This window comes from Marmota flaviventris, chromosome 18 (genome assembly GCF_047511675.1).
Source record: "Marmota flaviventris isolate mMarFla1 chromosome 18, mMarFla1.hap1, whole genome shotgun sequence".
In the NCBI taxonomy this organism is placed as follows: domain Eukaryota; kingdom Metazoa; phylum Chordata; class Mammalia; order Rodentia; family Sciuridae; genus Marmota; species Marmota flaviventris.
The window spans coordinates 43641336-43659937 of record NC_092515.1 but is presented as its reverse complement, the minus strand read 5'-3'; the positions used below and the strand labels follow the sequence as shown (position 1 = coordinate 43659937).

At 39.1% G+C, this 18602-nt stretch overlaps 1 protein-coding gene across 2 annotated transcripts in view; it reads left to right on the top strand.

Annotated features, from left to right (window-relative positions):
* Positions 1-18602, top strand: part of Cdh11 (cadherin 11) — a 149473-nt gene that overhangs the window by 103829 nt on the left and 27042 nt on the right. For both annotated transcript variants that reach the window (XM_027939085.2, XM_071605209.1), the window contains exons 4-8: positions 1093-1387; positions 4330-4449; positions 6219-6386; positions 9391-9578; positions 15315-15568. In XM_027939085.2, coding sequence (XP_027794886.1) covers positions 1093-1387; positions 4330-4449; positions 6219-6386; positions 9391-9578; positions 15315-15568 — 1025 coding nt within the window. The remainder of the gene's footprint in view (positions 1-1092; positions 1388-4329; positions 4450-6218; positions 6387-9390; positions 9579-15314; positions 15569-18602) is intronic.

Below are 18602 nucleotides of genomic sequence, written 5' to 3'. Positions count from 1 at the left end.
CCTTCCGAAATTGAAATGGAACAACAAAGTGTGGAGAGTTTGTTGCACAGGAAAATCAGATGAGGTCTTTGGAGGTAGTTCATGTTCCAAAGTAGGGCTGACTCAAGGTCATAAGATACAGGGCTGGTAGTCAAGAAACCTGGGTGATTTCTTAGCCTGGCAAGTATGGATTTAGGAAGGTTTCACCTTGTCTCTAGGCTTTGTCCAGAGGGAGAAACCTCAAGGATTTTAAGGTTGTTTCTAGGGTCTATGGAATTGCACATGTATTACCCCATCCCACTTGACCATCCTCTGTGGTCAGAATGGGATCTCCTTCTATGAAGACATATCCCCAGATATGTCTGCATATCAGAGTGCTGCATAACAGTGATTCTGCAGAGATTTGATCAGTTGAATTGTTAGAGGTAACAAAATCCTAGACACACCCCAAAGGTCCCTTGAAGAGGAGGGCCAAAAGAGATGATAATAATATGCACACTGTGGGTGTGGTAGACCTAGATATATCCACACGGAAAGGCACCTGAATTTGCTGTTAGAGGAAAATGGCAAGGCGAGGAATGAAGTGAGTGCTATGACCTTTATTGGGTAAAAATAAGCTAGGACACATGTGAATGAAGATGAGAATATCTTCCAGAGGATGCACATGAATCTAATAACAATGATGACTTGTGAGCAGAGAAGATGAAGGAGAAGGATCCAGAAATAAGAGAAAGGCTTATAATTGCATAAATGCATTTTAAAAATATGATGCATTTCTTTCAAAATGAATATTATGATATATGTGTATGTGTGTATATTTTGTATGTGTGTATGTGTATGGAAAGAAGGAAAGAAGAGAATGAGTCTTAGAATAAAAAAGAAAAAATGGCTGAATCTTGGCCTGTTTGTTCCTCAGCTATGTGACCCTGGCCAAGGCAAAGATCTTCCTTAAGATTCTGTCTCTTCATTTGTAAAATAAGGGTGAACTCTTATGATGTGTGTATGTGTGCACATGCACATATGTGTGTGCAGAGATTGTAGCAGTCAGCGTGGGTCACTTTCTCCCTGCTCCACCACTTGTGAAATTACAAATCTCCGTTTCTTTTTTCCTAGCTTCATTCCGATATTGACTCTGGTGATGGGAACATTAAATACATTCTCTCAGGTGAAGGAGCCGGAACCATTTTTGTGATTGATGACAAATCAGGGAACATTCATGCCACCAAGACTTTGGACCGAGAGGAGAGAGCCCAGTACACACTGATGGCTCAGGCAGTGGACAGGGACACCAACCGGCCACTGGAACCACCATCGGAATTCATCGTCAAGGTCCAGGACATTAATGACAACCCTCCGGAGTTTCTGCATGAGACCTATCATGCCAATGTGCCTGAGAGGTCCAATGTGGGTGCGTAAGTGGGGAAGACCTGCTCCACTTTCTTACCTGGTGTCCCTGCAAGTGGCCAGTTTGGTGCCTGTCCTCCCCAGTCAGGAAGTAGAACTTGTGCTGTATCTTTTGTGGATAAATAACAAACCCCAGTTTTTCACTAGTGTAGTGGGAAGTTCAAATGGATTTGAGGTATTAGAGCTTAAGTTTTTTAAAGGACAAAGAAGAGGGAAGAATGTAATTGAGTCTGGGTAATTTTGACCTTTGTATTCTCAGGTGTATGAACCAGAATCAATTATATCTAGTCTCTTATCCTTCATTTTCTCTTCTGTGAAATAGGAATGGGCCATATTGGTTGGTGTTCAGTAAATAATAGCAATGGTAGTCTTTGTTGGATGGAGACCATCTAATAATATTTTATCTAATTTTTTTTTCAGGGTGGGTATAGTGGAGATTGAATCTAGGGGCATTTAAACACTAAGCCACATCTCAACCCTTTTAATTTTTTTGTTTTAAGACAGGGTCTCACTAAGTTGCTGAGGGCCTTGTCAAGTTTCTGTGGCTGTCCTCAGACTTGTGATCCCCTTGCCTCAGCCTTCCGATTTGTTGGGATTATAGGTGTGCACCACCGTGCCCAGCTTTATTTAAAATTTTTTATGTGATTACATAATTATTTATTTGCAATGTACCAGGTCCAACTGCGTCTATTTTATAGATTAGAAACACAAGGCAGAAGTAGGTTAAATAATTTACCCAGGGTCATCTGTATGATTAAGTGGATCCAGAATGCACAGTTCACTACACTTCACCACATTATGATACCTGTGGGTTTAGAAGTAGGTGTGTCATTCCAGTGTGTTTGAAGGCACACTGCATTGCTAAGTGGTAGGACTCTGAAGGCATTCTTCATCTGGCCACCTTCTGATGATAATTTTCGTTTGGCTTTCTAGCACACATGCAGTTGAAGTCTTTTGACAAGCATACCTCAGATGAGAAAAGGTCCGTCTTTCACACGGTGGGCAGGCCTCTTCTGATCAGGGGTACATGTGATCACATGAGCTCAAAGGAATGTAGGCACCATCAGCATCAAACAGTCCATTTTGATGAATGAGCAAACCAAGTCCTAAGTATGGGGGTCAGCCGACTCAAGAATGTTAGATGTGTCCTGACAGCCCAGAGGCCCTCCCACTCTGCATATGGGAGCCTCTCGGATCCTCCTTCCTCTTCCAAGTAAATTCAAGCTCTTCTCATACTTTGTGAAATCAGGTCAAGCCATTTTCCAACCTCTTCCCTTCCCACTTCCCACAGAGGATTTTTTTTTAACTTTCTCAATAAACAGGTCTGGATTCTACTGAGAAATAATAGACATCAACTAAATCTGTATAAATAGGGGACAGCAGAGTCAGGAACTGAGCTGTGAGGACAGCAGAGAGGTAGTATGGGAAAGCCAGCTATCTAAAAGGATATCCCACAGAAATTTTTATTGTTCTCAGCCCTATGGTCCTGGATGCTTAGGTATAGCACCCAGATTGTCCACAATGGCATATAAAAGTGGAGTCCTGGGTGTCAGACAGTACTGGGACACAATCCTTGCTGTACCTCTGACCAGGCACATGAACCCAGGCAACTTCTCATACCTTTCTAAGTTTGCATTTCATCATCCATAAAATAAGGTTAAGTAAAATGGATTTAAAATACAAAGAGTTGAAAAGCACTTAGCAAGAGTTTTAGAAGTAAATTAATCATGAAAATTAGTTATTTGCTTAGCTGTGATATGATCCTTTTCTCCTTTGTAAAGTCTCCATTGGAGATTTGAACTTGGGAAGAGTTCAAAAAAGACCATTTGCGTAAACAATGAATTATGGGAGGTAACCAGAAAAGAGTGAGATTTACTTGGAGAGGACATGAAAGTCACTGACAACAGTGTAAAGTAAGAACAGTTAGAAACAATGTCTCTGGGCCTCCTTGCCTCCCACACAGATCCTTCTTCTCTGATGAAAATGTCCAGAAGGAACCAGCTGTTTTCTTTGCTTGCTGAATTGGGGCTAGACTCTGACTCTGGCCATAAACAATTTGTGAAAGAGATCGCAAAACATCATACCTCTCACTCAAATGTCCCACAAGTAAAATGGATATAAAAAACACCCAACAGAGGAATTCTGGCAGAATGCATGGAATGAGTCCCAAATGGTGCCTGGTGCAGAGAGGTTGGGAAATTGACAATTTTCTACTTCCAGCTCCTCTTTCCTCTCTCCAGTGTGCCATACCCCAGATATCTGGTTCTTGTGAGCAGCAAAGAACAGTTCACTGGTTTATCCTCTTTGGGACCCATGAATGCGTGCCTCAGATCACACTAGGTGCCTGCTGGTGAGCTCCTGTCATGTGGCCGCTAGACTGATTAGAGGTGGAAAGATGCTGTTTTCATGTCAGTAGGGAACAACGTTCTGCACAATATTTATAGCCATAAATTAATTAAAATGTAGTATTAGCCGCAATTTTATTACATGCAAGGCTACAATAAATGATATATTTATTGCCAGGCTACAGATGGAAGGTTGCACTCTGTCCTTTCGTGAAACGCAATTCATCATTAATTTTCATTTATTATGCTCTTTGGGGAGATTTTTATTTAATTATTTGATATACTGAGCATTTCAATTGCATGAGCCTTAGAATGTTTGGGCAATGATGTTCGTATTATTATTTTAACTACTAAGCATAGCAGAATGTAATAGGAATATATAAAGTTTTGTTTTAAACCATGCAATTAAAAGGAACAGGAAAGAAAGAGAGAAGGAAGAAAGGGAAAAATCAAGATCACTTTGCATCTCAAATCCAGGAAATGGAGAATCTGTTGACTGTGAGGCCCTCCTCTGAGTTTCATTTTAAAATAAAACTTTGTAAACAAGAACATAATTTGAAAAGCCAAGGGATGTTTCTAATTAATTTATTCCCCTTTTCAGGAACATCAGTAATCCAGGTGACAGCTTCTGATGCAGATGATCCCACCTATGGAAACAGTGCTAAATTAGTGTACAGTATCCTTGAAGGACAGCCCTACTTTTCAGTGGAGGCACAGACAGGTACTGTAGAATGTCACTGTCATTGTGATTTGTGACGCATTGGGAATAAGGAGTTCACACCTGTTCACGAAACCTATTGGACTCCCAAGTTTTCCCAAATCTAAAATGAAAATAAAGAGGGCCACCTTAGAGGAATCGTGTGAGGATTAGACACTCCATGCATGTGCCTGGCAAACAGTTGGCTTACAGTGTGACATATTTATTATTGTTGTGTCTGTGTTTCACCTGGTTACCACAAATGATTCCAAACTTCAACTTGAATGTCAGAAAGGTCTTGAACTGTGGATCCAGATTAAGAGACCCCCACACTTGGAGCCTGGTGTAAATACCAGTAGCTCTCAAAGCATGCTTTGAAGACCACTGAGCAAGCTAGGGAGTGTCAGAGGAGGGTATTAATATTCATGTTGCCTCAGGAAAGAGACAGCACTTTCCCAATCTCCCCTGTTGTGAGCATAGATTACCAGTGGACATCAGCATCCAGAAAAATAATTTATACATTTCTTACAGAAAACAAGAGCAAACCAAAAAAGTGAATCGATACAATGACTGAAACAAAAAACAAAATATGTCACTTTATGTATACCAAATTTAACTCTTGACTAGAATAAACATTACAATCCTACAAAGCTGATCATCCACAATATTATTTCAGGGGCCTGTATGTCCCATTGTTTTAAAAGACATTTACCAATAATCTATGCCTCTTCTTATCACTAATTTGATAACATATGTATATGTATGTGTATACATAGCCTACCAGATATTGTTCATTTACTTGGTATAATTTCCTTTTACCTAAGTATTCATTTATTTGCTCAGAATATGATTTATGCAGTTAGTTGCTATGATTTCTCAAAGGCATTTCCCATAACCCTTTCCAGGTTAACCAAAAATACATAGGGGACTTCATCTAGATTGTTGACATGTTAAAAATTGGAGCCTTCTTTGTCTCAGGGATGCACAAATAACTACTGGTTGGAACCTACCAAATTTTTTAACATATAAGGAAAAAAAAATTAGACCCAATGAGTTCTAGGGTATTGCTCAGAAACAGACAAGTGTTGGGGAGGAAGAGACAGATCAGGATTGAGTTTCTTCAGTGTTCCTTTTATACTTAGGACAAGTACAACCTTATTTTCAGAGAGAAAAACATTGCACATTCTCCTTGAGATTGAAGTGCAGAGTGGTCATGCCAATCATGTTCCAGTATCCAGGGATTATGATGAATTCAATCATGAATTTATCATTGTTGTCAGTGATAGTAGACAGGACATATTTGTATAAGCATTGCATATATTCCTAAATCATTTGTTTTGCTCTTTCAAAAAATTAATATTAGCATTTTAGAGTATTCTGTGAAATATATGCCTCCCACTTTAAATTGAATATGAGCAATAAAAATGTTTCTAATGATCACATGTAAAGATAGATTTCCAAAAATCCTGCTAGAAGTTCATATGGGTTTAGCCATGGACAGCCGTGCAAGCGGGAACTTAAACTTCAGAATTTTTACATATGAGAAAAATGAGGTTATTATTTGCATGCACAGTGAAGCAAACAAAATGAAAATTAATGCAGTTTACATAATCTTCATGATTTTCTTGAAAAGACACTGATGCTTCAGGTGTGGTTGCTTTCAGTTACAATTATCATGTTAAAATGACTTTTCTTTCAGGGAACAGGTTGTTTTCCTCATCCAGTGCTTAAAACATTTTATTGCTCTAATGTTATAAATGAGTATCTGTGATGTTTCCTGCTCACCTGCCCAGGTATCATCAGAACAGCCCTTCCCAACATGGACAGGGAGGCCAAGGAGGAGTATCACGTGGTGATCCAGGCCAAGGACATGGGTGGACACATGGGCGGACTCTCAGGGACAACCAAAGTGACGATCACACTGACTGATGTCAATGACAACCCACCAAAGTTTCCGCAGAGTAAGTAGGTGGGCTTGGCTTCACTGTTCAGCACTGCCACCAGCAGCCCCCCATCTATATTGACCCATTCCTGCTTTACTCAGCTTGTGAAAAGGAAAATGCAGAAAACTAGGAGCTCTTTATGTCATTCTTGCAGAAAGCAAAGGCAAGATGACAACAACCACAAAACTTCAATGGAATAAAGGTAGTGGGACAAAGAGAAGGCGTGACAATTTCTATGACTTGTTTTGCTAGGGATTTTATCTACTAACACTGTGATCTAGTATTTAACCTTCCTCTGTCTTAATATTCTTACTACTAACCTGGATATGATAATATCTAAATCAATCATTCATTACTATGTAACAAACTGCCTATGAGTTTTTTGTTTGTTTGTTTTATCATGAGTCTGTAATTTGGACAAGGCTTATAGGACATGGCTTTTCCCTGTTTTCCACAGTATCAGCTGGGCTCAGCCCCACTGAGGCTGGAAGATCCACTTCCAACATAGCTTTCTCACATGTCTAGTGGGCCCATATTGATTTTTGGCTCCTCTCCCTGTAAACTGTCGGTGGCTGGGTCCCAAAGACAAGAGCCCCAAGGACACCAGACAGAAACTGCATTGCCTCTTGTGACCTAGCCTCTTAAATTCACATCGCATCCTTTCCAGTGTGGTCAGAAGGCTACCACAAGTGGAGTGGGGTTGCTATAGACCACACCTTTCCATTGGAGGACCGTCAAAGTCATGTTGAAGGAAAAGTGTGTGGGATAGGAATTATTTCTTGACCTCTTTGTGAAAATGTGATCTTCCATAGTATCTAATTGGTAGGATTACAGTTAGGACTACAAAAACTAGTGTAAAGTCTTAAAATGACAAACGAACATTAGCCACTGTTATCTGGGTTGTTCTAAAAAGTTTATAGAATTGCTGAGGGAATTAAAAAATGATTTTGGAAGGTTGTGATTAATAATTGTGATTACAACAACCACCTTTTCTATTATTTAATGATTAGTCATTAATATTATAAATCCCTGCAAAAAACCCATATTTCACAGATAAAACTGGCTTCCATCAAAAGTGGCATAAGTTGCCAAAGGACTGTATCAAAGTCAAACTTTGAACACAAATCCACTCATGTACATGGAGGTGAATAGCAGGGTAGGGTGGGATCATGATGCTAGTACTAGGGTGTGGGGTTCACCACAAAGGTATCTCTTTTTTGAGAAATCCATAAATTTATTACCAGAGAGATGGCACTGAAAATGTAAGAATAAAAAAGATAACCAAATGTGGCCCCAGAGAGGCACCATGGTTACTCAAAGCAGTCCAAAGAACAGTCTAGAAAATGGAAACATCAAGGTGGAAGATTAGAGGCAACATCAGTTCTCATACGGTCTCCCAAATGGGGAAAAACTGCTTTGCCTAGTTAGGTACAAGATTCAGCATCATCAACAAGATTAAGGCCCATATAACATTTTAAAAGCCACATGCTTCATTATCCACACTATAATGTTGTTTGATGTGCTGGAAGGAGTATGGGCACATGGGATTATTAATGCATAGCTGTTATTGTTCTTGCTCATAGAGAATCCTATAGTAAAGTTACAGTGTAGCTGTACCAGCTGCACCAGTTTCATGGTCATGAACTTGAATGAGATTTGTAGGAACTCAACTTATACCAGGTTTTCTAAGCCTTTCCCTATGTTGGTGATTATCTATAGAAATTCCCACCATGTCTTTAACATGAAAGGCACATGAGATAAAATTGAATAGGGTTCTGAACTGAAAATATCCAAAGCCAAATAATATAAATACAGAGTATTGTAGGAAACTATGAAAGAGGAAAATAAAACATAAAGAATTTAACTCATATGCCTTCCACTGCCTTTTTTACACAACTAAGCCACAACCTAGCTGCATACTATCATCTCCTAACAGAAGGCCCACTTGTCTCACCAGCTTTCTAGCTAATGTGTATATATCAGGGTGTTGCCATTGGCTTTCAGTGACTCCACAGTCACTGCTGCTCAGTCCCTTTGGTTGAGATTAGATATCTTCCTCTAAACATATTTGGCCTCATTCTTTAAAATCAATCTCTTTCTCCTTCTCACCCATACAGATTTATCTTACACTTGTGTGTTCACTCACGTTCACACGCAAACACAAACACACTTACATGAATATATGTCACACATTCATCACACACAACATATTCAAACACACAACCACACACTTTCACACCCACTCGCACAACTCCCTTACCCATTCACACATACACACTTGCCTTCGCATAAATCATACACACATAACCACAACCCACTCATCACCCTAAACCCCTGGCAGTGCAATGACATTAGTGTGTACATATTTGTGGATTTTTGTTCTCTTTTGTGTATCTCCTCAAGGGAGAAATCTTGACTCTTGCCACTGAGTTTGTGCAGAATGGAACAGTGCCTCGCACATATTAGCTTTCCAAGAAATGTTGAATAAATATCTATGGAAGGGCCACACTGTGGGAAAACTTTTCAGAGAAGGTAGTGCTTCAGTTGGTGGCAGAAGAGCAAAAGTAAGAGGCGAGCCACATTCTGAGCTCAACGTGTCCTGACCTTGAAAGTTAAAATTCGCATTTGATTTTAAAATAAATAGGGAGCTGTCAATGTCTTTTAAATAGTGAAGGGTATTTTAGTTTATTTGTTTTTTGGGGCAATTGGCAGTGCCAATTCCCACCATTCTCTGTTGAGAAATGTAACTGAATGTGGCTCTCCTGCTTCACATGTGGCAGGTGACCTCAGCATCTCACCCAGGACTCCAATATTGTTTTATCATCCTTTGTAGAGAGCATTCTTCTGGCAAGAAGGCCATCTGGGACCTTCTTCCCAGCCATTCACTTCTTTCATGTTTTCAATCAATAGAAAGTTCAATTTCAAACCCTTTGAGAAATTTATTGGGATTCAATGAAATCTGAAGTCTTACAGCTGCCAAATAAAAAGGAAAATAAGAGTAGATGTCGTCTTCTACCTCTAGGCGTATACCAGATGTCTGTATCCGAAGCAGCTGTCCCCGGAGAGGAAGTAGGCAGAGTGAAGGCTAAAGACCCAGACATTGGAGAAAATGGCTTAGTCACATACAACATCGTTGATGGAGACGGTATGGAGCTCTTTGAAATCACCACGGACTATGAAACACAGGAAGGCGTGGTAAAGCTGAAAAAGGTGAGTTAGGGTGGAGGGATGGCTCAGGTCACTGATGTGGTTTGTTCTGCCCAGGTGACGCTGAAGGTGACAGGGAATGGAAGGTGAAGAAAAGAGGATGTGAGAGACACTTGCTTTGCAGTCAAGTGCTGAGCTCTGGGGAAATAACCATGTTCCTTCCTGTTACTGCCCAGGGAGCTGACAAATCGTGCCCATGATTCCATGAGGTTGCTAATTAAATGGCCTATGTTTGGGCACCGTTCTCTAGTGAATGGAAGACAGTTAGAGGAAGCCTGCATTTTGTAAAAGCAGCCCTGAGCTCCATTGGCCCTCCCCACTGAGCCTGTTAACATAGGTTGTTCAGAACCCCTCTTATTTCAAACATCCAAATTCACTGCTTCTGCTGGGCTCTTTTTGAAACTTGATCCAATCAACTTCCTTCTTGACTTTCTTTCAGCATTGAACGTGGAGAAACAATAATAGACCCTCTACCACAGTCAGCTAGACCATCATTAGAAACACGTCTCTTGGATTAATTCGTTAGGAAGAGGAATTTATGATTTCCTCTAATTTTCTTTTATAAATCTAACATTTATCCAGTATGAGCTCTTGGTCAGACATAGCCTGAACCTCTTCAAACATCTTCTCACTTATTTTTACATGGGGAAAAAAAATCATGAGCAATGATGCCTCAACTTGATTTTAGAGACTGGGACTCCGATGGATTGAATAATTTGACCTGGTGACAGTCACACAGCCACAGATGTGGAATTCACGCCTAGCATATGTTAGTATAACTTCCTTCTTCAGATACTGTTGGAAATAACTCAGCCAGGAAGGGCTTATCAAGGAAGTTCAGATAAGATTCACTTTCAAGTGAAGAAGCAGTTAGTCACCGTGTACTCTAAAATGGTCCCCTCTCCTGCCCCCTGATTTACCACTTGAGAAATCAACACCTTTCCATCATCAAAGTGTATGGAGCATTAAATCTGAATTGAAGGATGGGATTACCTTGGTTTTAATCAAGCGTTCATTTTCTACTTGGTTTTGTAGCATGAATATTAAACTTCTTGGTGTAAAGGGAAAGATTGGACTGTAACACTGATAAAAAATTAATTTGAAGAATCAAAAAAATTTAAAAAAGGGCCAGTAGCTGGAGAGAAGAGAAGACAAGTGTGGGGTGGCAGAAGACGGGTTCTGGGAGAAATCTATCAGCTGGGGGAACAAGAAGTAGTGTGTTCCGGAAAGCTGTTTTTTCATGACATTGGAAAGTATGTTGGGTTTGGCGAAAATAGGGAATGCAGAAGAAAGAGAAAGGAAAAGGTGATTGTCCTGAAAGAGTGAAAGAAATGGGGAATAAAGAAGTGGAGTGAGCCCTGGATAGTTGAAAAAGTCTACATGAATGATGATGAATGGTATGATTGAGGAAGACTAATTATCAGCCCCAAGGGGATAGGATATTCTTTTTTTTTTCTACTTTGGAATAGTAGCTGTGTGAATTGTGTGTGTCGCCTCAAGCTGTCAACTTACTTTGTTAATTAATATTACTGTCCCTCCTGCTTGACACTAACATGAACATTCCATCCTTTGCTTGAGTAATTGGATAGTTGGTTATGCTAAGGTTGTCACCTGTTTTTAGAGTATTCCGGACATAAACACACACTGTGTCTCTAAAATTTTAAAACATTTAAATCACCCCTGTGGATCTCACACATGGCAAATGAGCTCGCTACAGATGATTAATTTGTGCACTCCCCTTATTCCTATATTGATTTCAGTAAATGAAATACTCTTCTCTGAAACAATGATGTTTAAGTTTAAAACAATGTAAAGGAACATTTGGTTTAACTTGTAGCACAACGTTTCAAATGTTCACCATAAAGAAAAAAAAATCAAAGGTTAATTTAACACAGTAAAACTGTAGGTCCTTGTGGAAGTTATCATACACAATTTAATAAAAGAGTATGAAGAGCTCATGGGGACATTTTTGCATTTTAAGGATATTCTTTATTACAGTATTTTAATTCATTTCTTAATATATTCTTCCACCAAGAGTCATAGAGTTCATATTATTTACCAGTCAGGGATTTTGGGAAAGCTAGAAACCTAAAATAGAAGAGATAGAGTCCTGGCCACGGGGGTGGGGGTGGGGGTGTCACAGTTGAACAGGACAATTCAGTGAGAAGAGAATCAAAATAGAAGGGGTTTTCTCAGCCTTGGCATTATTGACATTTCAGGCTGGGTAATCCTTTGTTGTAAGGGGCTCTTCTGTGCACTATATGATGTCCGGAGAACCTGGGCTTCTCCTCACTAGAGGTCAGTAAGTACACATTCCACTTCACCCCAACAGGGATGATAACAACAACAACAAAAAAAATAGCTCTACACATTGCCGAATATCCCTGGAGTGACTGAGAGCAAAATCTTTCCCCAGTTGAAAATCAACTGCAATTTCAAATGACTTCAAAGAAAAGCAGTTCTTGAGTTGAGTCTTGATAACTGAATAGGATTTTTCCAGACAGATAAAGAGAGAAAAGGCAAAAAAGAGAGCTCATGAAGGACTGGTTTCAATGAAAACAGGACATGGTTAAGAGGCTGCGATGCATTTGGTGTTAGAGTCTTGAGACAGGTGCAGAGGGACCAAATGAGAAATGTTTGTTGGAATTCAAGGGCATTATGAAAAGAAAAAAAAAATGAAACAGAAAAGGTAGTGGGCTGGTAGTGAAAGGGAAGAATTCAAGAAATGATTAATAGATACATTAATTCATTTTTTAATAGATTAAAAATTAAAAAAAATGTTTCTTGAGTTCTGTGTCAGGATTTAATGGTTAACTACAGAAAACCTACTCTCAGGGTATTTAGCCGATCTCTATGCTTAGCTTAAAGACCTGTGTAAAATAAAAATGAGTCTTTTAGGTGCTGTTGCAGTCATCGGGCTGGGGCGGGGGGCAAAATCCAATCTGTTCACTGCAATACCTTGACCAAATGGGAATCCTATCGAATGTAGAGAAATCCCAGCAGTTTCTGAGCTGTTTATTTTCAACCAAATAAACTTGTGAAGCAGTGTGAAAGCATCCTTATAAGACATCTTAACTACTCTTTATTTAAATGAAACTATTTTTTACATCTGATTTTTTTTCTTTATGTGCTTTGGCCACATGTATTTAGATGTGGATCCATGGATCCATAACATTTAGCATGGTTGAAATCGTAGGGTGATATGATTTGTTAACTTAATGCCACATCATAAACATTTTACATGCTGTTATATAATATACATAATCATTTTTAATGACTACATAACATCCCATCCTATTGATGGACCATTATTTCCTTAATAAAATCTCACAGTTGGATTTGGTGTTTTGTGTGTACATTTCCCCCAGATTAGATATAACCCTCTGTTATATCTCACAAATATTATGCATTTTTGAATATTATTTGTTTGGTTTTTCTGTTGAATTAATCCCTCGGGGAGAATGTTCAGAGGTGGGGATTAGTAAACTAGGGGGTATTAAGATTTTTATGGCTTATGCAGTGTGTCGCCTCATTTAGCTTTATTTCAACTACTCATAACATGGATATAAATGTTCACATGGGAAACTACCTCAAATCCTTTTTGGAAGGAGGAAGTGAATAAACTGTAAATATATTCTTAAATTTTATGCATTTATCAGCTCTAGTCTTCATTCAGTCGAAACAGTTGATGCATATCATCTCCTGGTACAGCCATTCTTGGGCTTTGGAGCAGCAAAGATCAGCTGCTCCATAGATTCCTTTGGAATGCCCCTGTGCTAACTGAGAAGGCAGTGAGAGCTACTGAATGGCAGCTGAGACCATACAAATATGCCTGTGCTTGTTGAAAAGGACTTCATAAAGCAATGGGGCTTGTTCTGACTTCCAGAAGTCCCAGTAGAATCTCACCAACCTGGGAAAAGACCTTCTGGGCAAAATTGGAAAAAGACCTGAAAGTCCAAGTTTGGGTTGATATGTATCAGTGAGACCCTAGCATCTCCATAGTCTTCTTAATATCGGCAGACACATAATCCATTTTTTAATAGATTAAAAATTTTAAAAAATGTTTCTTGAGTTCTGACTCTGTGTCAGGATTTAATGGTTAACTATAGAAAACCTGTTTCCATTGGGAACATATGTTTGGGTCCTGAGCTATAGGCCTACACACAAGTTCAAAAGGTTCTGCTTTAGGGGCATTAGTCAGCTATCTGAACAAAATGTCACCTTTTCTGATTGCAAATTACCTGGTCTCAGAACTGTCATATTCAAGTTCTTGATTCTGTCTAGTAAAGTACAGAGATTTGTGAGAAACCGCAGCAATCTCATATCGTTAGCCTATAAACATCATTTATTTCTGCTTCTCAGGAGCATAGCCAAGGATAAAATAGCTGCTGGGTCCCACCCAGGATGATGGAAAGGCTGGGGACAGATTTAGCTGCAGGAAAAGGAAGTGTTCCCTGAGTGCCGAGATGTAGGTGGGAAGATGATAGGAGAAGCGCCAGGGATGTTGAATGTGTATGACCTTCCTGTATCGTCCTTGGTTTGGAGTTGTGCAGAAGTGGGCGGGACTAAGCTCCAGGCCTGCATGCCCATTCAAAATAAGTGTTTGCCAAGCAAATGAAACCATGTGATTGATATGCTAGCCTTAAAAGTTCAACTTTCCCCAAACATTTGGTAGTTCATCATCATCTAGAGTGCTGAGGAGTTGTTTTCCAGGCATGGAACCTTGCTTTTTTTGCCATGATTTTTCTTCTTACCCTTTGTTGACTGATTCATCTTACTTCCTCATTCAAAATTAAGATGTGTTTTCTGTTAATTCAAATGCTAATTTTCAGTTTCTTTGTATCTGTATAAAACGTCTGTAGTGCTTATACTTATTTTTCTTTAAATAGGCATTTATCATATATATACATTTCTTCAAAGGGAAGCACTATCTTCGTTGTCTTGTCAATTACCATTAATAGAAGGCCACCTAAAAATGAATGCAATCAAAACAAAATTATATCCTTATAGTTTAGTTAGAGAGTTCCACCATAGACTCCCCCAAGGGACATTGGGAAACGCAATAGATACGTTAGCATTATTTTGAGATGTCCAGGATTCAATGAATTGGAAAAGGAATAATTGTATCAATAAGTTAATTATTGATACCACCTTCCCAGGTTATCCACAAACTACCTTAAGTAACATTTTGTGGACTACCTTAAGGGTTTCAGGCTTTGGGAAAAACAATCTGGTCAGAAACCTAAAACATGAAGTTGTCAATTATGTTTAAGCTGGATGTCTAGTGTTTGTGGTGTGGCACTCGAAAGGAACATCACATTATTTCATTACACTGGCTCAATTTCAGGGGGCATTTTCATTACCAAGTTTTTTATTACTTTAAATCTTTAATAACTTCAAAATTTATTTATTTTTCCTGTCTTAATTCCCTTCTTCTGGTGGCTTTGAATGACAGATTTGGACAACCATAGTGTTGCTATACAGGATGAGGTTCTTGTTAGAAGGCACGATATTTCCATGTCTGTCCTTCTCTTCGAATTATCCACTAAGCACACTCAACGTTTGAGCAATTGATTTGTCTGATTTTCTGATCAAATGGCACAGGTAATTGGATATTGAGTAGACACTGATTTTCTCTCTTTGAGGAACTATTTACTTTGCCCTATAAAACAATCAGCTCTTTGTCTTCCATTATTCTTTAAAGGAATTGGTTGTCAATCTTCTCTTCATTCTTGCCAGCCCGTAGATTTTGAAACCAAGAGAGCATATAGCTTGAAGGTAGAGGCAGCCAATGTGCACATCGACCCAAAGTTCATCAGCAACGGACCTTTCAAGGACACTGTGACGGTCAAGATTGCGGTAGAAGATGCTGATGAACCCCCCATGTTCTTGGCCCCAAGTTATATCCACGAAGTCCAAGAAAATGCAGCCGCTGGCACGGTGGTTGGGAGAGTGCATGCCAAAGATCCTGATGCTGCCAATAGCCCAATAAGGTAAAGATGCATTTATTTTAAAAGATTATATGGGGAATTTGCTGGAAAGAATTTTGGGGGAACCACACTATTTTGGTCAACTTTCTCGCTGAGTGATTTTAAGACCCAACCAGCACAATTGTAGAGGAGGAAAATTTAGAGCTCAGTTTCAGAGGTCCACAGGGGGCTCCATTCCTTAGGGCTCGAGGTGAGGCAAAATATCACAACTGGAGAATTTGAAAGAGGAAAACAGCTCACATCACAGTGATCAGAAAGCAGAGGCAGAGACTCCATTCCCCAAATACAAATATATACCCCAAAGCCACACCCCAAATCCCACCTCCTCCAGTCATCCCCTACCACTTCAGTTACCACTCAGTTAATCCCTGTCAAGGGATTAAATCACTGATTGGGTCAAGGTTTTCACAGCCCAATCATTTCTCCTCTGAACCTTTTTGCTTTTGAGTGATACCACATCTAAACCACAACACACACCATTCCATTCCAAAACTGTTCAGATTTTAACCTTCAATAAAATTTAAATAAGACTAAGATTTAGAAGACATGAGCTTCCCTTCACCTCAGCTACTAGCTTTTTGGATAGGTCTATTCAAGTGATATAATTTCTCTCTGGAGCAGATTTCCAAATGTATACTAAATGATATAACCTGATATAACCACCAGCTCGGCCTGTCTACGTTAATGAAGTCTGATAAAGTATAAATAGCGATTATGAAATAATTATAGTAATTATAATTTATTGAATATCTTTCTCTGCTCCAGTTACTCTAGATAGGTGTGTTTGAAATATGATCTGATTCGTCCCTTAACTTTATTGTTACTGGAATTGTTCCCTCTTAAATGGAGAGAAAATTGAAACTCTGTGAGATGTAGTGACTGGCCCAGAATGATACCATTTGTGAGCAAGAGGGTAGGGAAGGAAATTCTGTGGGATGGCTGCTGAGCTCCTTGAACAACTAACGATGGGCCAAATACCATTAGCATGTTTTTATCATAATGAATAACATGTGGGTTACTTAGAAAAGTATCCTGCTTCCCCAATCCCATCTGGTGAGGCTGATGATAAGGATGAGAGAGGAATAGGAATGGGGCTGAGAAGGGACTTGAGCCATGGATTAAGACATTCACTGTGTGGAAACTTACTTAACAGTTGCCTGAAACCTTCCCGGGACCAGATTTTAGCATGTGCCTCCACGCCAAGGCTGCTCCTCCAATTTCTTTTTTGCCTAGATTCCTTCATCAGACTCTTTGCGGTCTCCCTGCCTCCAATTTCCCAGCCATTATTCTATCATCAGTCCTGTAGCCAGAGTGATCATTATAAGTACACATCCAAATGTCACGCCATACCTCCAACAAAATGCCAGTGATGGAATTGTTCCACAATGCAGCCCCTCTCTGAAATAATCTAGACTCTTTTACTTGGTTTATGGATCTTCTTCAAATGCCCTCACCTCAGTGCCATTCTCTGAAGCACTTCTGCTCTCTCCCAATGCCCATTATTTACCTGTTCTTCCTGCTAGTTGAATTGTTTTTCTAAGTCATTACATTGTGCTCATTTTGTGCATATCCATTTAGGTGTCACGTCTTCTAACAATACTTCCAGGGATCCCTAGAGATAGACTTGCAGCCCTGCCTGGTAGCTTTGATTTCATATCATGGTCACATCTGCTACATAATGGTGACATCTATGGTTGTGTGTTGACCAGTGACAACAAAGAGTGCTGGTTACACATCTATCTGGTTCAGGAGGTGATGGACTAGAGCCTGCAGGACGAATCTGACCACCGTCATTGTTCTTTTCTTCCTTGCTTCCTGGAAATTTGTATATTATGAAACATACAATTCACCCTTTGAGAGTGTACAGTTCTTGGTCTTGTGTATATTTTACAAGATAATTCAACCATCACCACTAAATTCAGAACATTTCCATCACCCCCTAAATGAACCTCCAGCCCTCAGTAATCACAAATCTATTTGGTATGTTTTACTATTCTGGTCATTTCATATAAATGGAGTAATACAATATGTGGTCTTACATAAATACATTTTTCCTGTTTACTTGATTTGAGGTTCAGTCTTGTTGGAGAATGCATATTTATTTAATTTTCTTTTATTACTAAAAAGTATTTTCTTGTAGGACTAAACTGTATTTTAACTATGTCATCTGGATGAACAGATGGGCGTTTTTCACCTTTGGCTGTTATAATGTTGCTATGTACATTTTATCTTATAGAGAGAAAAAAGGGAAAAGATAAAAGGAAACTTGGAGGATCTCATGGGACTAGAAAGGAGACCAGTAGATTAAAGGAATGCAACCAGGTGGAGGGAGGAGAGGGAACGAGTGGATATTGGGGAATGAAAATGACCAAATTATGTTATGTGCATGTATGAATGTGAATGAAGCCCACTGCTATGTATAATTAAAATGCACAAATAAAAAAGTGAAAAAAGAACTAATGGAATGAGAGAAAACATTTGCAAGCTATATATCTGATAAGAATGTGTGTGTGTGTATTTGCATTTATGTTTATACCTCTTTTTTCTTGGTATATACCTAGAAGTAGAATAGCTGGGTTATAGAATAACTAACTTTCTGAGAAACTGCCAGTTTTCTACAATGCTTTATCATTTTACATCATAGCATTAGTGTATGAGGGTTCTGATTTCCCTGAATTCTCATCAGTACTTATTGTTTGCCTTTATGATGACGGCTATCTCAGTGGGTATGAAAAAGGTACATCATTAGAGTTTTCTTTTGTTTTTCTCTAACAACTATGGATGTTGAGCATCTCTCTAGGTGATGATTGGTCATTTTTATATCTCCTTAGGAAAACAAAAATCTGTATTTAAATCCTTTGTCGATTCTGTAATTGGTGATCTGTCTTTTTCTTGTTGAATTCTAGAAGTTCTTTATATATTCTGGGCATAAGATGCTTATTGGAAATATGGCTTGCAAATATTTTCTCTCATTCCGTGTTTTCTCTTTTCACTTTCTTTTTTTACTGGTGCATGATAATTATGCACAGCAGTGCAT